The sequence below is a fragment of the Leptinotarsa decemlineata genome, unplaced genomic scaffold (assembly GCF_025532065.1).
Source record: "Leptinotarsa decemlineata unplaced genomic scaffold, Ldec_3_MD MMD2_tig00000199_RagTag_RagTag, whole genome shotgun sequence".
In the NCBI taxonomy this organism is placed as follows: Eukaryota; Metazoa; Arthropoda; class Insecta; order Coleoptera; family Chrysomelidae; genus Leptinotarsa; species Leptinotarsa decemlineata.
In genome coordinates, this window is record NW_027412544.1 from 9733625 (window position 1) to 9757994 (window position 24370).

Here is a 24370-nt window from a genome sequence, read left to right on the forward strand (position 1 = left end):
ATTACATCTTGATTCAAGGAGAAGTGTGCGGCTTCCTTTCCTGAAAAACGTTTGAATCTACTTAGACTGTTTCCTTCCTTCAAGAAAGGAATTTCCATGTTATCTTGAATATCATTTTCACCGAAGTAGTTGATTACATTGTCTAATCATTTTTCAACATAGCATATGAAATTAAATACTTTTATCATTATTTACCACCATTGAGAATTAAAAACTTTATAGTGAAAAAGGCTAAATAAAGAGGTGACGCATATTTGCACAAGAGGTATTGTTCCCGAAAAGTATATAAAAAAAATTGTCACCTTCAAATCAAACGAACAAAACGAACGAAATGTTAAAGTGAAAAATGAGATTGATATTGAGTTTTTGTTTCGCGCTTTCGACAGCGGCTATTGTTCCTGGTGACTTTGTTGACAGGGTCAACGAACCTCAGTTAATAAATGATGATATAGAAAAGTCAGATCACCAGCGAGGTAATGAAAAAATTATTATTGAATGATTGGTTTTATTAGTGTTATGAATTATTTTTTTAAAAATCATTTCATTTTTCGCTTGAAGTTTTTTTATTATTCATTAGTTTTATAATTATTGATTGCGATTTTCAACCTACCATAATCGAGAAAATAATATATGGTTACCATAGAGTCTATTCCAATTAGTATCGAACATAAACTATAAAGTGTACTCCGGAAAGTTTTCGTGCTAATGAAAATCGTTATGAGGGTGATGATACAAAACTGGAAGGTCAACTGTATTTTGAATTTCCCCTGAAAAATATAAACGGTAATTTGAAATGGAAAATATAATATAAATAAATGAATACGAATATTTAGAATTTTTACATTTTTAAAATCTCTTTCGGAAATCGGATTACTTTATTCTGAATATGGTTCATTTCTGGAAAAAGTAAAGGAGCTGAATGAATAATGATGCAGGAAAGTCAGATAACAAGATAGTGATGAATTTTCCCTCTAAAAATGTTACCATTCTTTAATTAGTTTTTCATTTCGATGTTCAGAATATTCAACCTTCTACATTCAGAAAAATGATGAATACTTATCTGAAAGTCTATTCGAATATAAAAGTTTAAAAACAAACTAGAGTATACAACTAGAGTATACCCCGAAAAGTTTCTGTGCTAATGAGATTGCTTGTTTCTTCAAATTAGTAAAACAGTAGAAAAAAAACACCGAATTATATTTCAGATTCAACAAAAACGTAAATATAAAATGAGTTGATTTTTCAAAAAAAAAAAAAAACAGTTAACTTCTGAACATGCTTTTGTGAGGATTAACTTTTCATTTTGAATTTGTGAATGATCTGAGTCATTCCCAAATTCATTTTATAAAAAAATATTTGAACAAAATATAAAGATTCATGATATCAACATTCTCAAAGTCTCATCAGAAACTTACATTATAGTATTTTCTACGGATGTGGAAGGCAGACGTTCTAGATTTTCAGTTCGGGAAATGTAAATGATTTTCTTATTTTCAATTTCTTGCAAATTTATCGGAGTTTAGATAAATTTGCAAGAGGTGAAATTGTGATAAATGATTTCAACTGGAGTGAGTCTCAGAGAGAGAGTAGAATCATTCAATTTTTCTATTTCAATATATTTTTTCAATATTCTCAGAATATTTTGGTCCCAGTATTTTTTTTCAATTCATTCATTAATCATTCCTCAGATTTCAAATTGGTTAACACTTTTTTTAGATTATGAAAGTCCGAATATCTAACATTCGTAAAAGTTATCCATTTAATTCATTTCATTCCACCATTTAAATTGACAAAATACTGCCCGGAAAGTTTAATTACCATTTCACACAATAATTTTCGTTTATTGAAGAAGTTATCACGGTTCTGTGCTGATCTCACTAAGCCGATGGATTAACAAATATAAAAAATACATTTTTTTTATCAAATGAGGAGGGTCAGTGGTGATAACGATTCGGAAAATCAAATTACACTGCGATCATTCTGAATAAACCATGTTCCTTCATTTTTGAGATGTTATAATAAAATGAACTAGCAATCACAAAATCATTTAATTTTTTCAGGTGATATCGCAGCAGATCTTGATGAAAATGTCAACAATGTTTACAGAGATACCACTCCCGACCCACTGGAGACTTATACTGAAGATGTCACCGATCCTGGAGAAAATAGTACACCTGAAGATCTTAGTACATCGGTTACCATTAATGATGAAACTTCCCAGAGTGAGAACAATTCAAGTAACATAACTGGACAGGATGATAGCGGTTCAGTAAATCAACAGACTGGGGCTGAGGATGATCAAGAAAATGCAGATAACAATTCAGACAACCAGTCTACGGGAACAGAAAGTGTACAAAAACAAAATGAAAATGAATATAATGGGGCGGAAGTCCAAGAAAACAATAACAACAATGAAGAAGGTGAGCCCATTGTTGTAGATAATCCGCCTCAAGTTGATGACAAAACGGAAAATTTTGCAGTAAAAGAAATAGACCATGAAACTATTGAAGACCAATCTAGTGATCAGCAGCCTCAGCAAACACAAAATACTGATAATGCTAAGGAAGGACAAAAAAATAAAGCTGGACAAGAAAATAAAGCTGAACGAGAATCCGTGGAAGATAAGCACAGTGATAACAGTTACACAGAAGGAAAAGAAGAAGAAGGTAATAACGAGAAGGATAGAAGTGGAGACAAAAATAAAGACAAAAAATACAACGAAGAAAATAAAAAAAAACAAGATGAGAAAAGTGGCAGTGGAGAACACGATGGAAAAAACAAAAAGGAAATGGAGAAAAAAAAGAAAAGGCAGGATGAATTACGAAAAGAAGAAGAAAAGCGAAAAAATGCAGAAGAGAAATGGCAAGAAAAGCAAAAAAATGCAGTAGAGAAATGGCAAGAAGAGCGAAAAAATGCAGAAGAGAAATGGAAAGAAGAGCAAAAAGATGCAGAAGAGAAATGGCAAAAAAATCGAAAAGATGCAGAAGAGAAATGGCAAGAAAAGCAAAAAAATGCAGTAGAGAAATGGCAAGAAGAGCGAAAAGATGCAGATGAGAAATGGCAAGAAGAGCCTAAAGATGCAGAAGAGAAATGGCAAAAAAATCGAAAAGATGCAGAACAGAAATGGCAAGAAAAGCAAAAAAATGCAATAGAGAAATGGCAAGAAGAGCGAAAAGATGCAGAAGAGAAATGGAAAGAAGAGCAAAAAGATGCAGAAGAGAAATGGCAAAAAAATCGAAAAGATGCAGAACAGAAATGGCAAGAAAAGCAAAAAAATGCAGTAGAGAAATGGCAAGAAGAGCGAAAAGATGCAGATGAGAAATGGCAAGAAGAGCCTAAAGATGCAGGAGAGAAATGGCAAAAAAATCTAAAAGATGCAGAACAGAAATGGCAAGAAAAGCAAAAAAATGCAGTAGAGAAATGGCAAGAAGAACGAAAAGATGCAGAAGAGAAATGGAAAGAAGAGCAAAAAGATGCAGAAGAGAAATGGCGAAAAAATCGAAAAGATGCAGAACAGAAATGGCAAGAAAAGCAAAAAAATGCAGTAGAGAAATGGCAACAAGAGCGAAAAGATGCAGATGAGAAATGGCAAGAAGAGCCTAAAGATGCAGAAGAGAAATGGCAAAAAAATCTAAAAGATGCAGAACAGAAATGGCATGAAAAGCAAAAAAATGCAGTAGAGAAATGGCAAGAAGAGCGAAAACAAGCAGCAGCGAAATGGCAAGAAAAGCAAAAAGATGCAGAAGAGAAATGGCAAAAAGAGAAGGAGAATGCAGAAGAGGAATGGCAAGAAAAATTGAAGAAGCTTAAAGAGGAGACGAGAAAGAAAGAGAATGAACTGCAGGAAAAACTGCAGGAACAAAAAGAAAAGAGACGATTCGAGGCGAAAAAACAACAGGAGGAAGCAGAGAAAATGAAAAAATGGAATGAAAATATCAAAAGGAATATTATCAAAAAGAAAATAGAAATAAGACAAAAACAACTGGGTGAGATTTAACTCGTTACTTCCTTGAATTGATGGATGTAGCCGTTACTCCGTGGTAGGAAATCAAAATGAAAAAAAATGAAACTTTTATTTGTAACTAAGGTTACTGCAGTTTCGTCCTATAAGGACATTTTCAAACTTATACATCAAACTGAAAATGATTGATTACATTGGCTCTTATCTAATAGAGGTATTGCTTAATTGAGTATGTGAATTTCGTTTACTTGTGACAATGTGAATATGCTTATTTGAAAACCGGTGAGTGAACTAGATCAATTTGATCAATTGCCGGTGCAACCTGTTGAATAATCAAATCGATCTAGTTTACTCACCAGTTGTCAAATAAGCATATCCACATTGTCACAAATAAATGAAATTCAGGTACTCAATTAAGCTAAGTACCTTTATTATCATCTACAGTGGTGTTATATGAGGGCTAATATAATCAATAATTTTTAGTTTGATGTATACGTTTGAAAATGTCCTTATAGGACGAAACTGCAGTAACGATAGTTACAAATAAAAGTGGTAAAAAATAGAGAAAGTTTCAATTGTCTTTCCTTCTGCTATTAATTTTCAATTCATTCATACCTAAAATTGAGGTACCAGCGTATTGATACTTTCCAGAACTTTATTGAATTCATAAAAAAATACTGTAACATTAATAAAAACTGTCGATGAATACTAGCTGTCAACTAGGCTGAAGTATTCTTCGCGGTTGAGTGATACTTCTTTATATTCTACCAAATCCTCCCATCATTTTTTTTGTTGAAGGTATAAATAATATTTTCAAAATTTCATTTTCGAAAACATATACTCTTGAATGGACTGTTACTCACATGTTGTTCTCAAAATGGATTTAGATGATAGACAATGTTTGATCAAAATACGTGTAAAAATTCAGTATACAAACTTCAAACAAATGTTTTGAGACCTCAATGATAAGATCGAGTGAAAAAAATAATGAATGTTTGTCTTTTTTCAGAAATATTAGCGGCAGCTGAAGTATATTCGTGGTATTTTTGTGACCCCCAACTTTGCGAATTACAATGTGTTGACAAAGGTAACCATACAGGATATTGCTACCCCAGAAAAATATGTAATTGTGTCTGAAGTGTAAAATGAAATTCAATTATGACGGGTTTTTATAAAAATATAATTACATGAATATTTATTATAATTTCATAGGTAACAGAAAAAATACATAATAACATTATCAAATGCAAAAAATACTCCTTCATTTGTTAAATGCAATAAGTCATAGAATTGTATATTAAAATGGGAATGCTATCAAATATCTAGTTCTTCTTGTAAATCATTAAACATCCAATTTTACTTCAGATAACAAAAATAAAGATGAAAAACTTCCTGATATCCCATAGCCAGTTACATCATCATATGATCAATGTTGGTAAATAACAAAATGTTAAAGCTATTTTCCGGGTTTTCCGGCCGTGGTCGGCAAGTTTCTGTGCCTGCATCGTAGTTGTGTTCGGAACAACGGGAACAACAACTCGGGCATTGCGACCGTTACCACTTCATCTTTGATGATGTCTACCTCAATAGTAGTCGAAACGTCACGCATTAAATCCCGCAGACCACGGCCAAAACAAACGGAAAATAGCCTTCACGCACGCATCGACCAAAAAAGTTTACATTCTTTGAATAAAAAATAAAATAAGTAAAACGCTTCATCATCGTACGGAAGCGTCACAGATAATTTGTTTATTTGATCCACAATAATTTCGACTATAAAGTCGAAATTTCGACTTTTATCTCGTAATTTCGACTTTTATCTCATAATTTCGACTTTTATCTCATAATTTCGACTTTTGTCTCGTAATTTCGACTTTTATCTCATAATTTCGACTTTCATCTCGTAATTTCGACTTTTATCTCGTAATTTCGACTTTTATCTCGTAATTTCGTCTTTCCTCTCGAAATTTGGACATTCTTTTCAAATCATTTCGACAGTGCTCCAATCTTCTCATAGTGGTATGTTTTTACGAAGAAATATGACAGAAACTGATTTCATTGAATATTCGAAGCCTACTCATTTTTTGATTGAACCTTCGGGAACCATTCTGCTCCAGTTAATTTTTTGCGTCATTAGATCTCTACGATTTTTCGAAACGAGGAGACAAAACCCAAAATACCTAAGAAATGAACATTGTATCTCTTCGAAGAACATACCAAAAGGATTATTTGCTTGCAATTGCAAACTGTGTTTCTACATGACGTTTAAGATATGAATGTGTATAGTATTCTTTCAAAATGTTAATAAATTTCTACTAGAAATTTCGTCGATTGTAGTGAAAAACTGAATTTTAGATAAGTTTTGATAATGAAGTAAGAATATTACTGATCAGATTGATTTACTATAATGAGAAACTAATATTTTGGCCAAAGTCGACTTTATCCTACTCGTGAGGAAGGCATTTACTATTTCAAAAAGGCACTCAATAATATCAATGCATAATTATCAATCTAAAATTTATTCAAATAACATAATTAATTCACTTCTTAGGTTAATGTATAAATCAAGTGTGGCATAAGGATCTAGGGACCTGGCTGTCCGGGGATATGTACACTCCGACGAAAAATGTTGAAAGTGAATGATGGAATCTTGATGAGGTGATCTGTAACTCCATAAAGGGAAGGCATCGCATACAATATACTTATTCTCCCTGCTGGAGCAATAGCATTTCTTTTTTTCCGTAGTCTATGAATATTCATTTCAAAACAAACTTGATCAAGATCACCCTGAAATAAAAATTATAATTGAAAATTCATTGACAACAACTCATCTTTTACTTGTACTGATGGTATGAAACGAAATTGAACTAGAGACTTGTCCGAAAATGATGCCCCACGTTGGGCGCCAAAAATACAACCTTACCAATCGATGACAAGGGTACAAGTCACCTGTCAACTTAACCCGAGACAGGTGGGTATTTGTGTATTTGTGACTATGTGACTAGTCTCAGTGAAGACGGGGGGGGGTTCTTGGATGATATTTCAAGATTTAGATTAAAAAAAAAAAATGGGCCCCAGGTAAATTGCGTCACAAACACCCTAAATATGTCAATACCACTAACTTACCAAATAATATGAAACAACAGGTACCGGTTTAAAAATTTATTCCAAACTTGAAACCACTTGTATCTATATGAGGTATAAGTCTAAGCAATCCAGCAAGTAGATTATACACTTTAGACCAGACAAAACAAATCATATATATATATATATATATATATATATATATATATATATATATATATATATATATATTTATATATATACAGGGTGTCCCTGGACTTCCTCTTTTCCTCTCGGGAATGTATAGATGGGGTCAAAATATCACCAGTACTTCATATAACTTTTTTTCCTAAAAGTCTTCGTAACCAAGTTACGGGCCCTCGAAGTTACGAAATGAAAAATGTTTTTCTTTGATAACTTTTCAAGTGAAAATTCAAAATCATCCAAATTTTGGTAATTGACTAAACAAATGAATTCCTTCGATGAGCTTTCATGCAGGAGTCAGTTGTTTTGCTACAAAGTCAGGAACGGACTACCCCCGATGGTCCACACCCCGAAACTCTGAAATGACAGATATTTTTCAATATTTTTTAACAAATTAAGGTTACTTGGACAATTTTATGAATAAAAGTACTCGTGTGGAAAGTCGATCGGAGCAACGAGTCTTGATAAAAATGTAGTTTCACTCGACGACATCAACTACGAGCGTGTCGATCGCAGCTTGAGGGAGACAGGTATGTAATAATTGATAATTAATTTGAGCACGTTGTTTTATTTCGATATTATTGTAGGTACAGTTTTGCCAAAACGAGGTGGTGAGGGCGCTCCTAGGACTGTACGTACCGTTGTATTGGAGGAAAATATTTTGGAAGCCGTTGCTGATGATCCTTCAATGGGCATCAGAAATCTATCAGAACACTTCCATACATCCAAGTCCACTATTCATAGAATAATTAGGGAACAACTGCTCCACCCATTTCACATCCAGAAGGTACATGCCATGACACCTCAAGATTTTCCAGCACGACTGGAATATGCCAATTGGTTCATGGATAGGCAAAGAGAGGATATGACTTTTATTAATCGAGTTTTATTCACTGATGAAGCAGGTTTCAGTAGAGATGGAGTTATCAACTCTCATAATCTCCATATATGGGCCGAAGAAAATCCCCATGGGATATTGCAAACCAAACACCAACGGAAATTCAACGTGAATGTTTGGGCTGGTATCATAGGAAACCATCTTATAGGACCATTCGTTCTACAGGACCGATTGAATGGAGAACGTTATTTGGAGTTCATTCAGAACGATTTGAATGGACTTTTGGAACATGTTCCATTGCAAACCCGAAGAGATATGTGGTTTATGCATGATGGCGCTCCTCCTCATTTTAGTTTGATTGTGCGTGACCATCTGAACCATATTTTCCACAATAGATGGATTGGTAGAGGTGGGCCATATTCATGGCCATCGCGGTCTCCGGATTTAAATCCATTGGATTTCTTTCTGTGGGGGCATCTAAAAAGTCTTGTTTACGCTACACCTATTCACACAAGAGATGCATTGTTGAATAGAATAACATTACATTGTGAAGCCATACGAAACGACCCTGGAATGCTATTTCAAGTACAGAGAGGGTGTCTTCACAGACTAAGAAAATGTATAGAGAGAGAAGGTGGTCATATCGAGCAGTTTCTGCTCGAATATTCACTTGAAAAGTTATCAAAGAAAAACATTTTTCATTTTGTAACTTCGAGGGCCCGTTACTTGGTAACGAAGGATTTTAGGGAAAAAAGTTATATGAAGTACTGGTGATATTTTGACCCCATCTATACATTCCCGAGAGGAAAAGAGGAAGTCCAGGGACACCCTGTATATATATATATATATATATATATATATATATATATATATATATATATATATATATATACGAATATGAAAGTTATTGAGTGTCTTGATATAGAAACAGAAGTTAATATCGGACATAGCACTCAAGAAAGTGGCAAACCATAGGCACGTGTTTCGGGCTTTTGGCCCATCATCACTTGGCTGCACCATACTGATGATGGGCCAAAAGCCCGAAACATGTGTCTATGGTTTGCCACTTTCTTGAGTGCTATGTCCGATATTAACTTCTGTTTCTATATATATATATATATATATATACAGTGTGACCCATTTAAAATGGAACCACCCCTGTAGAATGTGCATTTTTCAATCAATCTCAATTTTTTTTTATTGAAATATTAAGCATGAAAAACTGTATCTTGACACTAACTTTCACAATTTTAGTTCCATTTCCAAGGCACTCTATGGTTTTTTTTGTTTGTCAAAAACGGCAAAAGTTTATTAGCCATTTTTTGTTTTCAAATTTGACTACACCACTGGATTCGTAGTCGTTATAAATCAAAACTGTCAAATTTTCATTGAAAAATATTTGTTAACAACGAAGTTACAACAACTTTGTTTGTAATTTTTATTCAGATTATAGACATATTTGAGATCTGACAACACTGTCATCACCAAGTAGAACACCAGTGAATTTGTACAGTGAAAATCCGAAGTCAACAGCTCAATGCGTTCTACAGTTATAACTCCTGAAAATATGGTAATGTGAGAGATTTGTGGTGCAAGCGTTTTGTAATAAAAATCTGACTACGCCACTGGATTTGTGGATAATATTCCCTTAAAATCATTCATTCGAGTGTAGGTTACGAGAAGTGAAAATCAAAATAAAAATTGAATAATTGAATAACAGAAAATTAAAAGTTCATTTTCAAGTTACGCAGTAGTAGACCAAGTTCAGAATCTCATGTCATGGGATCTCCCAATTGCGCTTTTACCAAATCTTGATAGAATCTTGAAGTATTAATGGTCATACTTGTAAGCTTTTTGGAAGTTTCCCAATAATAAATAATAGTACTTTTGTAACAGCGCACCTGGAAAATCACATTTTATGAGATTCTGAACTTACTCTACCTTCTTCTATAGCTGATGAAAACAAAATGTATACAAATAAGTTTCAAAGTATTTATTCAACAATTAATTGCCATTAAGAAAAAACTGATACTAAAATAAACATTGATTTAAAACTAAACATTCAAATTTTTGTGGCTTCTACCAAACCTCCATTAAGTTCAATACATTTATCGTATCTCTTCCGAATATTGTTTACACTATTTCTTATTTGTTGAACTGTAATTTCGGCACAAGCTTGTCGTATCCTTTGCATGAGTTCAGCTCGATTCGTTGGTCTTGTTCTGTATACTGTCAGAATACCCCACAGAAAAAAGTCTAATATTGTTAGATCAGGCGATCTAGGTGGCCATTCAATTAAATCACTACCTCGTCCTATCGAATGATTTGGAAACTGGTTATTTAGCCACTCTTTAACAATCCTCGAATTGTGCACGGAACAGCCGTCGAGCTGAAAATATAAATTTACTTGTTCCGCAAGAGGCATTTCATCTATTTCGTCCGATAATTGGTTATTTAGAAATTCCAAAAAATTTTGCCCGTTTATGTTTCCATCAAAAAAAATATGGGCCTATTATTCTATTTTGTACTATACCACACCAAACGTTAACTTTTTCGGAATATTGACTTTTACAATTTATGATCCAGTGCAGATTTTCCGTAGCCCAATACCGAGCATTTTGCGATGAAACTACCCCATTGGTGCTGAAAGAAGCTTCATCACTAAACATTATGCAGTTTAAAAAATTTCTTGTATTCAGGTACTCGCCTTGTGCCCACAAACAAAATTCCATACGTTTCACTTCATCACCTGCCTTTAAAGGTGAAGAAATTTAGGTTTAAATGCTCTCATTTTGTTTTGTTTAAGACATCGTCGCATAGTCTCTCTCGGTAAGTTTAAATCCAAACTGGCGACTCGTAAACTTCTGTTTGGGTGGTTTCTAAAATAATCTAAAACAGCACCTTCGTTTAAATTTCTTCTTCGGTGATTATTTTTTAAAATATGTTTGCTGACTGCACCGGTTTCTTTAAATGTTTTGTTAATTTTACTGACGGTGCTTCTGTCAATGAGAAGTCGATTTGGATGTCTGTGATTAAATATCCTAGCTGCTTCTCTTTCACTATGATAATTGTCCCCAGAAATTCTCACAATTTCAATTCTTTCTTCTAATGATAATTGCAAAGCCATTATTAAATGCACGTAACTAACAACTATTATTTTATTTATGATTAACTGTCAAAATCACAGCCTACTGTTGATTTATTATAAAACCTTTGCATAATGAGTTCAGCTTCCTCAAATTATTGATATCTCCTCTAAAAGATTGTTTTAGCTGAGTTATGAAGAATTTACAGGAAACAATTTTTGTCCTGCTCTCTGTTTTATTATTGAATAAATGATTTCCATGCTTTAAATCAATTTGATTTTAGCGGCTATGCGGAAGAATGTACTAAGTACTGCATAACTTGAAAATGAATTTTTAATTTTCTGTTATTCTAGAATACACTTCTCGTAACCTACACTCAAATGAATGATTTTAAGGGAATATTATCCACAAATCCAGTGGCGTAGTCAGATTTTTATTACAAAACGCTTGCACCACAAATCTCTCACATTACCATATTTTCAGGAGTTATAACTGTAGAACGCATTGAGCTGTTGACTTCGGATTTTCACTGTACAAATTCACTGGTGTTCTACTTGGTGATGACAGTGTTGTCAGATCTCAAATATGTCTATAATCTGAATAAAAATTACAAACAAATACTTTGTTTCCAAAATTGAAGTTGTTGTAACTTCGTTGTTAACAAATATTTTTTAATGAAAATTTGACAGTTTTGATTTATAACGACTACGAATCCAGTGGTGTAGTCAAATTTGAAAACAAAAATTGCCTAATAAACTTTTGCCGTTTTTGACAAACAAAAAAAACCATAGAGTGCCTTTTAAATGAAACTAAAATTGTGAAAGTTAGTGTCAAGATACAGTTTTTCATGCTTAATATTTCAATAGAAAAAATTGAGATTGATTGAAAAATGCACATTCTACAGGGGTGGTTCCATTTATGTATATATATATATATATATATATATATATATATATATAATATATATATATATATATATATATATATATATATATATATATATATATATATATATATATATAGTTCAAAGGATATCGTAGATCAATATTAATTCTACAAATAGACAAGAACATATACATATAAGCACCAAACAGTAGGTACCAAGGTTAGAAACGATCGGTAAATGAATATGGATTCAGCAAAAAAAAGGCATGTATCACAACCTATTCAAAATAACACACCAACCCGAATTTGATGTAGAAATTCAAATGTCGACAACAAGTTATAATGCGTCGCGAGAGCTCAAGCGTATGCGCAATTCAAAAATCAAAAAAAAAACATTAAATTTCCGCCTTACAAAAAAAACGAAAGCACTAAAATAAATCAACAGAAAGAAGCAATAACTTGCGTGAATTCCCACGGTGGTTGTAGATGAGCAAAATGTTTTTGAATTGTAAGTGGACTAATGATAATATCGAAGTCTCCGAGTAGCTTCTTTCTTTTCGTGCTGATGACCATGAACCGTTCCGTATGAAGGTGAGATTAACTCTTCGATAACCTCGTATATGGATTGATCTTCGATTACCAAAACGTCGAAAACTCTGGATTGAAGTTCCGTACAAAAAAAACCCTAGGAAAATAATCATCTGTCAAGAACAAACTTGGACGATATTCCGATATTCTTTACTATTTAATCCCCGTATGGATAGCTATAGGTAGCACATGAATGAACTAATTTCAGCTATCTTCATTGTAAAATATGTACAACAAAATCATCAACAGTTTAATTTAAGGTTGAGGGTTGTGGATTGTTTATCAACAATCACGACGTATCAAGATTTTGAAATGATTTTCAAATATTCGAAATCTATGAAGTTGAGCTTTCTAGTGAATTAAAGTAATTTCCCAAAATTCGAGTGATATTTTCGTATATTATATACAGGAACAGTCCGACTGTTATCCACAGCTTGAAATTTGTCACTGTTTTCAGAGGAACATATTAAAAATAAATTATTGAATCCCCAGCTAATCTCAATTACGCAACCATTCAGAAATGACATAAGGAATATCAATGAAATTATAAATAACAATAACTTAGCACTAAAGAAACGGAGCTAACAAATCTATCAGTATACTGGAATGCAACGGGATAATCCAGAAAAGGAATTGCAACAGGGATGGCTATCAATTGAAGAAATTGGCAAAATGGTTCATAAGCAAGACCATCCTAAGTCATATTGAAACAAACCTTGATGCAGCACAAATAACTCCCTTCACAAACGAACAACACAATACACACAATGGAATAAATAACGAAGCGTCATCTTCCAAATGTATTCAGAACATGCAAAGTAGTATACCAATCAAGGTAAACCAGCAGACATTTTGTGAAGATGGAAAAAGTTGTCTTCATTCTAGACTATCCCAGTTTACACCCCAACTGTACCGTCTTATGAATTGCACCGCTGATCATGGGTACTTAATTCCAATTGCCCAAGAAATTCAAGAAGTCGAAAAAAATACAAACCTTATCAAACAAAATGTAAATAGTGATTTTTTTATGCACGCGAATACTTCAGAGCGAACTGGAGCACGCATAAATTTACCAACTGGGAAGAAAAGTACAACCAAAACACAATGTGCCAATATCAACACTACCCTTTCTTCATTATTACCTAATATCCAATCAGTAAGAAACGAAACTTATGAACTCTTGATTTTTCTTGAATCACAGAATATGCCAGATTTCGTTCTTCTCACTGAACACTGGCTAAGAGAAGACAAACCATGTTATATTTCAAATTATGTCATTGTAGCCAAATATTGCAGAAGTAACTCGGCACATGGTGGCACTATGATTCTGGCGAATGACGAAATACTCAATTATCTCATATTAGTGAACATTGATAAGTATGACTTTCTTTTAGTAGAAAATGAATTCGAATTCTCTTTGGTGCATGGAAAAAAGAATAATATCTATATAAATTGCATTTACCGATCGCCTAATTTATTTCTAAATAAACTTGAAATAATTTTATCAAACCTACCAATCAACTCAAAGATTGTACTCACACGTGACTTTAATATAAATTACTACTTGAATTTCACTAGTTCGGACTTCCATTGTCTACTATATAAAAGGATAAGAATAATTGGTTCCAAGTACAACATTAGAACCTGTTTCAGATCCGGTAACACTATCCGTAGCAGCCTCACGAAAACCAGGCCCCCAAACGCGGACTGCGATTCCAAGAATTGCATTTACCGGATACCCTGTGAGTGCGGAAAATCCTATATTGGTGAAACTAAGAGGCCATTGAATGTTCGCATTGCCGAGCACAAGAAGCACACACAGCGAGGAGAAACCAGCAAATCAGGAATAGCAGACCATGTTTGGACCCATCAACACAACATCGAGTGGTCCCAAGCTGAGATCTTGCACAAAGAGGAACATTGGTTCAGGAGAAAATTTAAGGAAGCCGCATACATGTTGTCCAACAACGTATTCAGCCAGGCCAGCGTAGATATACGAAACATATGGAAACCCATCATCAAACGAAAAATGACCAACTCCCGCCAAAACGGTCATCTCTCACGGAATCAGTGAAGCGGAAAATGGAAAGTAGAGAAAGTGAAAGTATTTCATCGGCCTATAAAATAGTCATCTCTCGGAGGAATCAGTCCAGTCATCACCCGAAGACGATTGTAGATACCAACAATCGAAACGTCGTGAACTAACGTGACTTGGAATCTCTACACTTTTTTATTTTTTTTTTTATTATTTTCTGTTTTCATTCCTTTAATTTTTATTTATTCAATTATTATATTTTTACTTGTAGGTTATTTCACTATCATTTCATTTCAGGTTTATTGTTGCTTAATATAATTGTTATTTTCAACTATTCTTTTTAATTATTCTTTTTTACTTGTTTCAGGGATTTCAAATCATTTTATATAGTAGACAATGGAAGTCCGAACTAGTGAAATTCATCACGAAACATTGTCAATCACCTTCAAACAAACGATAAATTACTACGATGAAGAGTGTATAGTGAAGCAGGATCTACATAACTTACTGACCTCTCTAAACTTGACTATGCATGTTAGTGAACAGCCACTATCATTGACTATATCTGCTCACATTTGGGAAAACAGAATATTAGCTGTAAGACTGTTCCTGAAGGCCTTTCAGACCAGGAATCTCTTATCTTCATGAATAAAAGTGAATGAAAGAAGTAAATATGGATACGGACAAATATATAGCAAGGCGAACTACGAATCATTCAGAAACCTATGTAATATAACACTATGGGCAAACGTTTTGAACTTTGATGATTCAGTTAACATGTTTCAAAACTACCTGAGATATATATTCGAAAAATGTTTTCCAACGAAAAAGATCAAATTCAAAAATAACGTTAGTTACAAATAAAAGTGGTAAAAAACATAGCAAGTTTCAATTCTCTTTTCTTTACTAAATTCAGTATTCGTTCTACAAAAAAGGGCTGTCGGATACATATGTAGGGCAAAATCACAAGACCACTGCAAACCACTTTTCATCAGTCAGAAAATTCTTACTGTACCTTGTTTATTCCTTCTAGAAACCGTTCGCCTAATTCACAAAAAATACTCCAACTCAGCAGCAAATAATGACAGACGTGTTACGACACAAGAGGAAGGAATTCACTCTTGCCAATCCCAAAATCAGCAATTACAAAATTTTATTTGATAAAATAAATCGCGAATAAAAATCAACACCTGAGCAGTATCTGACACATCCGTTGACTCATCCAATGCTAGAGAAAACCACTCATGATGTCCATTTTTGTCAGACAGTTGAGATGATATATTTTCTGCGATGTCCTGCACCCTCCGAGCCACGGTGTTTGCTGACAAACTGACACTTTTGAATAAATTTACCTTTTCGGGGCATATTTCTTCGGCTACTGAAATCAAGCATCCTTTTATCATTTCTCCATCGGTGAATGGTTTGCCACGTTTTCCGATTTCAAGAGCCACACGAAAGCTAGTGCAAGTTGCAGACTCTTGTTAAGTATTCACTTTGGTAAACAAAGACTGCTGCGATTTGAGTCCGCGTTTCAAAGCTTCAAATTTTTCCTTCCGCAAACTTCCTGTATACTTGGAGTAACTTTGAAGATGTTTCGATTCATAGTGTCGTTTAATGTTATAGTCTTTGAGAACAGCTATGATTTCATTACAAATTAAACATAGCGCCTTATTACTGGACTCAATCACAAAATACTGAAAGTTCTATTTTTCTTGAAACGTTCTGCATTCACTGTCGATTTTTCGCTTCTTTTCCATACTAACAAATCACACATAAAAACAATAAGTCAAATCAAAATATTTTATTGACGGGTGTTACTTTATTTCACAATAGACAGTTTCGCTTCCTTCGCCTTTCCTACGCAGACTAACTAGCAGTTGCGCCGCTAGCCTTTTTATATGCAATTATTACTGCCGAGGTGATCGGAATACACTAGCTAGAACCAGAACTTTCTCGAACCAACGCGGTAATTCCAAATATTTAATTACCCCTAATGCCACCTAGCGGGTAGCTGAAAAAGATAGTACATAGTACCACTACTCGCCACTAGATGTCGTTAAGTGTTACAATATACAATAATAATTGAAATGCAAAAAAAGCGTAATTTTGCTTAGGTCACGCACTTTGCGACTATCCTAGTCTAGAAATATAGTTAAGGGCAGAAATTGGTCCTTGTAACAAACTGAAAAAATCATTATGGCCCGAAGGCTTCAAAGTTTGGAGACCCCTGGTCTAGATCATTAAGATTTCTCAGAAGTGACTTGTAATTTGTAGTATTCAAAGGACCTAGTCAGGTCGAATAGATTACTCATTACGATTTTACCATTGTGCAAATTTGAAAATCATACTGATTTAAAAAAAAACAGGCTGTTACGATGAACTTTTCTGCAACAATGCTCGATAGCTAAAAATTAGATGTAATAGAAATAATGGAATTTCATGAATTGGTACAATGAACCATTGATCGAATTCTTGTGAATTTCTAATGTTTTCAAGTTCATCCTAATCAACTCCAAAATTGCCCAGATTCTGTATTGTTTAATTTTTTTGGTCTGTTTCTTCTAGATATAAACTGGAATAAAATCCTTTCGAAACAACTACTTTCACATAAACATTGAATTACACAAAAAATCACTATTTTCCATTCAGTTTGGACTCCAACTATTCGTTATGAAATTGAAACAGACAGGAATGCTGCATAATATGATATTCGAAAGGTATCAATATAAAATATCACTTACATGGAATACTATCATCTCCAATTGTGTTCTTCGAAGTTTCGGGACAAGACATTTGTCTCAACCCTATCAGCACTGTTTTGAATGATATTTCTTTTCATTTAGTGATGATACAGAAAAAAGGTTAAAAGCTTTTTTCTTGAAAACCCATCTCTCCCAAAAGTATTTCTTTTTCAGTTCATATGAAAGCTTACGACAGACACCACTGTCATAGAAAAAAATCCCTGAATCCTCTAAGCCTTGAATTATCCTAGAGAAAAATTTGTACTCAAATTAAGATACATTTATCACTTCATCCAAAAAATATTCTGTAAAAAATTTATCTTTTTATATTTTTTTGTATTTTACACAACATTCCAAAGAAAGGAATATTCATTCCTTTGAAATGTTGTGTAAATCAATCTACTGACAGGAGTAGTAATCAATCACATTCTAAATTATTTATTTGATGCTAGCTACTCAATTTCTACGAAATGAAATGGATGTTGAAATAAAAAATTATAACAGGTTCGGCATCCATCAATTTGTTCCAGTAATAAACAATTGACAGATTGAGATTAGATAAAGCTTAAGTGACTGATTATATTTTTTGTTATATTTTCTGATACAAACAATCATTCGATGCATTTGATATGATTCAATTATTCGAAATCAAAATCGAAAATTTTCATAGCCAATAATGATTTTTTAAAAATCATCACAAATTGTATTTCTGTTCGTATTTAGGCCAATATGTTGAATGATTCAATAACTCACTATCCCTGTAAAAATATACAAAGTTCTGCGAAAATACATTGAACATCTCTCCCATAACTGCATGAATGTTTCTTCCACCACACAAATCGAATAATGAAATGAATATGTGTTAGAATCGGCCGATACTTGCTGAAAATCCATAACGTATTCACGAAATACCTTATTATGAAAGAAACTATTGTATAGCGAAACAAGTGTTGCTTTTCGTTAACTTGTTCAGTGAAAATCTCACAATGACGTGTTTCTTGAATAATACTATACTGGAGTATAGACACCCCTGAAGAAGCTATTGTGTAGTGTAATGTGGAAGTGATAAATGCTTTTTCCATTGCGACGTATACGTCTCATTACAATAACTCTAAATTCTGTGACAAATTGAAGAATTAACTGTCTTAAACAAATTTATTCCCAACAATATTTCAATAATCACATACTAATTTATTTATTAAAACACTTAGCAACTAACGCTTAATTAATTTTCACTATTTGAATTTCTTGTTTAGCTTTCTGAACTGAACTGCCCTCTTGAGTCAGGAAGACGGGCTTATATCGGTAACGGTCCTTTCTAGAATTCTGTTGTCGGTTCGGTACTAGAATTTTACCGGCGATTTCCGACTGCATTCTTTCGCGGTGATTTCATGTGTTTGTTCCATGTGCCGGCCGGCAAACTGTTCAGGGGTGGCTTCATATTCGTTATATTGCCCCCTTCTTGAAGATGTTTCGCCCCGAAATGTCATCCTTGGTGTGTGTCGATATCTGCAGGACTCTCCATATCGGAGTTCGATGGAAGTAACACTCCACAGTTTTCATGCTCGGTTATGGAAGATGGTTACCGCACACCAAAATCTTGATGCCGCTGGATCTAAATATCGTTTCCAATATGTTTCTCACAATTCTCCAATCCAGCCTGTCAAACCCAGAGGCTTATTTCGGGATTGCCAAGTCCACGAGATTCTGGTCGAGCATCGTATCCCTCAGTCTGGTAACACTTCTCCAGACATTTTCATAGGACGGTTTGTCTCGAGAATGCTTTTTGGTCACCAAGTAGAAAATGTCTCTCTTACCCTTCTTCTCACACTGTAGCTCTCCTCTGACTTCTGGATTCGGTTTTCGTAATGTTTGGAGCTGGCCGTATTTCTTGTTGAATACCATAGCGATACCTCTGGACATTTGGAAATCTTCTGCCACGCAGTGAGCTAGTGCGTAATTTACTGGGGCTTTGAAGGTCTCGTGGTTCTTCTTGAGTTACCCCATGTAAGACCTTCTATCCGTTCGAGTATAAAGGCATGAACTGTTGGAACGTCATTTTATCCTCTGGTGGTCTGAGGGCGCGAACTTGGTCGTAATTTCCAGCATAAGGAGCCAATCTATTAAAATGGACGACCCTAGGCTTTCCTCGAGGTGGCTTATGGATTCGGTCATTTATCTATTTGTACAGCCAAACTAGGTCACCGGTTTCGAATCCTCCAGCATTCGCCTAGACGTCACAGACCTTCTTCATCCTGTCGCTGGCACTCCGGATGTTCAGACAGACTCGTTCATGGATGTTGTCCATTCTCTGCCAAAGCTTGGTGACATAGTCTTCCCCCGCAGTGTCTTGTTCTGGCGGCGTCCCAAATTTCAGATCGCAAGGAAGCCGCAGTTCTCGGCCCATTATAATACTGGCAGAGGTTTGGCCGGTTGACTCGTGCATTACCGAACGATAGGCGAACAGAAACAGCCGACCACCGAAGAGACTGGTCCCAGTCTCTTCGGTGGTCGGAGACTACCTTGGACAAGTGGCGGTTTATGGTCTCAATCATTTGTTCCACCATTTCATCGGACTGCCGCTCGATTCACTTTCTGAACTGCCCTCTTGGGTCGGAAAGAAGGGCTTATATCGGTAACGGTTCTTTCTACAATACTGTAGTCGGTTCGGTACTAAAATTTTACCGGCAATTCCCGACTGTATTCTTTCGCGATGATGTCATATGTTTCATACATGAGTCGGCCGGCGTACTGGTAAGGGGCGGCTTCAGATTCGTTGCAATACAACCAAAATGATGGGGTTATTGTATGTATGAAAACTGTTATAGACTCTGATGTTAAAATAACTCAATTTACAGAAACAAAATTACTTACAAAAACTATATTTTAGTAAATCATTATAATATAGGTATAACACAACCATAAGTATACCATCCACAGATGTAACAATTTTTATTGAAGAAATTAATTTCATATGGAAGAATTTAATTCAAGGAAGGATAATAAAACTCATCAATGAAATAACGAACAGGGATAAAACTAAGTTTTCAATTGAAAATATATCAATGAAAACTCAGCAAGGAATTGTGATGAATGTGGCGGATGAATTGAATCCTTTCAATAATTATTATGTTATCATAGGTGTTGAAATGTAAAAAAAAATTGGGAAAATTGATACCTCACCTGATTGTCATTCTTTGAAGGATACATCTGTGAAATGCTCTATGTTCCTGGAACAAGTATCCAAAAATGGCATTATTGAAGTCATATCAAAACTCAAAAATAACTGTTCCATAGGTCTTGATGGCATATCTACGACTCTCATGAAAATATGCATAGGCATCTCATAATACCACTGGTTCATATAATTAACCTAACTTTTCAGCACTGTGAACTTCCTCATCAGTGGAAAGAATCATTGGTCACACCTTCATACAAGGCAGGTTAACAAAATATTTTTGGCAACTGTAAACCGATCTCGGTAATAATTTCGCAAAAATTTTTGCGAAAACACTCAAGAAAAGATTACTGGATTTTTTTGAATAATATCAAGTTATAACTAACAGACAATTTGGCTTCATAGAGCTTCAAAACCGAAAGTGCAGTTCTTGACTTTGTTGAGAAAGTTATGTGAGCCTTGAAGAGATCAGAAATGTGTTTAACAATCTTTCTTGATCTCACATAGGCTTTTGACACAGTATCACATGACAAACTCTTGGAGAAATTGCATTACTGTGGTATAAGATGACCAACGCTGTTTCTGATTCAAGACAACTCGACATGAAGGATGCAAAAGTCAAACTAGATCATGAAACCAGCAGTGCCAGAGAAGTGAAAATTGGGATACCTCAAGGAACGGTACTAGGTCCAGTTCTATTCCTAATCTAGATAAATATCATTAGTTTTCTTTTCAATTTTGAAGGACACATAATTTCTCATGCCGATGACACAGCAATAGCTGTAACTGTAATTTATTAGGACAAAGTGCACGCAAATTCTGAAGAGATATGCTCTTGTCCTTTAATAGAACGGATACAAGAAATAAAATACCTGGGTGTCATGGTAGATGAACATCTAAGATGGGATGTCATGCGAATTATGTAACAAAACGTCTCAGATTGTTGTTCAGGCATTTTTCTGCTTTTAGGGAAATTCTAGACAATAAAAACCACATGATCGTCTATCACTCTTCTAGCTGAATCAATAATGACTCATTGTTTTGAAGTATTGGGTGGCACGTTCAATAATTCATTAAATCAGCTATTGACAATCCAAAATATATGTTTGAAAATCTTATGTGAAGCTTTTCAGTGTCCGATGTCTATATACTTATCATTGCCTAACCTGGATTGTTATTATTAAATATAAATTTGAGCACACACAGCCTGATGATAAAGAAACACTGTAAATTCAAAATTAATATTAGGAATTTAATTTTTGAAAATAAAACTTCAATACTCGACATTCTCAACCGATTTCTAGAGTTTTTGATTTAAGGTAAATACGAAGTAAAACCTCAATTAAATGTGCAGGATGTTTTTGATTGTCAGAAAAACAGAATAATCACAATGTACTAAATTACTGTAAATATCCATTTTGTGTGTTGAAAGAATTGAATTCCTACACACATTGAATTTATAGCGGAACATGTGTTGCATTTTTCTGAAACTTGTTTCTTGTGTTTCTTGAATAATACAATGAATTATTAATAATTTATAAATACACCTATGGCGTAAACTGAAAGATTATATGTTATTCGAATATAACCAGATAAAGAATGGAAAAAGTCAAAGTGAGACAGAAAAAATCAACAAATGACAATTGGAATAGTTTCCAGAGAAATGTCTACATGATCCTCAGATAAAAAAGAAAGGCACATTTGGTACAACTACTTTCCCTATCGATATCGAATTATGCTGGAATTCAAATCTAGATGGAATGTTCCTAAAGGAAACTGAAAATGCATTACTGAAATTGACTGAAAATCTTCATGAAGTTACTGAACGAAATAGTGAAAACTGCTCAGAATAACATGTTGATGTAAATGACTAACTACAACACTTTTCTGCTCGACGTGCATTTCACCAACGAAGTTGGGATCATCAAGAAATGGGCAGGAGATGATCAGTTCACATCATCTCCTCACATTACGTAGTGAACCATGCCCCCAGAAGCAATTTACAGTTGTGGTGTGTATAGAAAGTGTTTATATTGGATTTTACGCATGATTTTTCAATTCCATATTTCAATAGTGAATGCTCACAATTTAAAGTGAACAATATAAACATCGAACATTTTCTCAAAAAAACCCTGATCAAATGATGAAAACAGCTGAAACGATTTTAGATCAGCAAATAAAACTCAAAAATGGGTGATGAAAATATTACCTAAAAAATATAAAAAAATACTTGTGCTCCAAACAAAATCCATATCCGATATGATCTTTTAATTAATTTTATAAAAAGTTATGGCCACTTCGAAATTCAAAGTAGCACGGATTGGAAACCTCACAGAGCTATTGAAAATTATTGAAATGATTGCTTAATAACTTGCAACAAATTGATAGACCTGTCGTTTTCTAGACAGGGTAGATTATATCTCAGACGAAGATTTTCCGAGCAAACGATGAAATCAATTGTGACCCGGACACACTGCTTGTCTTTATTTAACTATTATTATGCTGATTGCTTCAATAAATTGAATGATAGTGAGTTTAACAAAAGATTTCGGTTAAACAAAGATTCGGTTGGAAATTTAATAAATACGCTGTCTCACTATCATGATCAGAGGAAAAATCTGTCTGCGCACACCTTGAAAGAATGGTAATGGAATATTCATGGGAGGATGTTTATTGTTCAGATGAAAAATCTGTTTTCCGAATTCTGTAGGTGACAGCAGATTTTCAAAAGCATCTCAAGCTTCTGTAAGTAATGTATTGAAAAAAATAACGTATCTTCTCAATAGATCAAAAATGATCTGTCAATTCGTTTCGTTTCCTCGGTATATAAGACAAATGGATAATTCAATAGACAGGTAACATTATTTGAGTACGCAAAGAGATAAAAAACTGAAGAGAGTTCATAGGTTCCATGAAAAATCTGCCATGCTCGGGATTATTGGTTGCACCGATTGTACTCTTGTCGCTATATCTCCTCCAGAAAGGAATGTAGCACCTAAGCAGATATTCGTCAATGATAACAATATTATATAATAAATGTGCAGCTGGGAATGTTATCAACAATTTTTATGGGGCTTTTCAAAATAATTATTTTCAATTTTGCGATGCAACAATGCAGAGTTTCTTGAAAGCACACTTGATAATTATATATTCAATAACAGGAAGGCAGCTTTCACACTGATGCAGCACAACTCATACGACCGACTCACGCAATTAGTTGCATGAGATCAATGTTTTCACATCGTTGTACAACAATTGATGCGACTATAATCGAGTCGAAACGGAATCGTCAGAAGCTAAGGATGTTATTATTTCTAGGTATTCTCGTAGAAGAAAAAAAAAGACGTTTCTGGGTGTACCCGTATTTTGTAGAAAATTTCAAACGGAGAATATTTGTAGCTGCAAGGGAACTCCATGATCAAGTTGAATTCAAATCCATGTATAGGATGAGTCCAACAACGTTTGAAAAAAATAAATAAAATAATGACAATACAAAAGTAACTCACACACTAATGCAATGCATATGACACGACCGACTCAAGCAACTTGTTGCATCAGTCTGGTCCATTTGTCTTCTGAATAAAATGAATTTTATAACATTGAGACCAAGACGAGAGAAATTGCAGATCTCATTTTCATAAATGATGGAATTGGTCGATACTTGATGAAAATCCATAGCGTTGTTACGGGTTCAGGTCATGGAGTTCCTTTGCAGCTACAAACATTATTCGTTAAAAATTTTCTACAAAATACGAGAATACCAAGAAATGATAACATCATCGTCTTCTGAC

The 24370-nt window shown here is 34.1% G+C and overlaps 1 protein-coding gene and 1 long non-coding RNA gene across 4 annotated transcripts; one reads left to right on the forward strand and one right to left on the reverse strand.

Annotated features, from left to right (window-relative positions):
• The first annotated feature begins 296 nt into the window (after positions 1–296).
• Positions 297–5280, forward strand: LOC111511707 (uncharacterized). 3 transcript variants are annotated; one of them, XM_074172910.1, is made up of 4 exons: positions 297–473; positions 2061–2420; positions 2481–3986; positions 4971–5280. In XM_074172910.1, the coding sequence occupies exons 1-4, from the start codon at positions 347–349 to the stop codon at positions 5096–5098; spliced, it is 2121 nt and encodes a 706-aa protein (XP_074029011.1). In that variant the 5' UTR covers positions 297–346; the 3' UTR covers positions 5099–5280. The 3 variants fall into 3 exon arrangements, with proteins under 3 accessions (XP_074029011.1, XP_074029012.1, XP_074029010.1); XM_074172911.1 differs by having other exon boundaries at positions 2061–4040; XM_074172909.1 differs by having other exon boundaries at positions 298–473; positions 2061–3986.
• On the reverse strand, positions 5019–23864 carry LOC111511708 (uncharacterized). The gene is made up of 2 exons (XR_002722962.2): positions 17402–23864; positions 5019–6748 (listed from the first exon to the last, which is right to left on the reverse strand). It is a non-coding gene; the product is annotated as an uncharacterized lncRNA (long non-coding RNA).
• Positions 23865–24370: the final 506 nt, after the last annotated feature.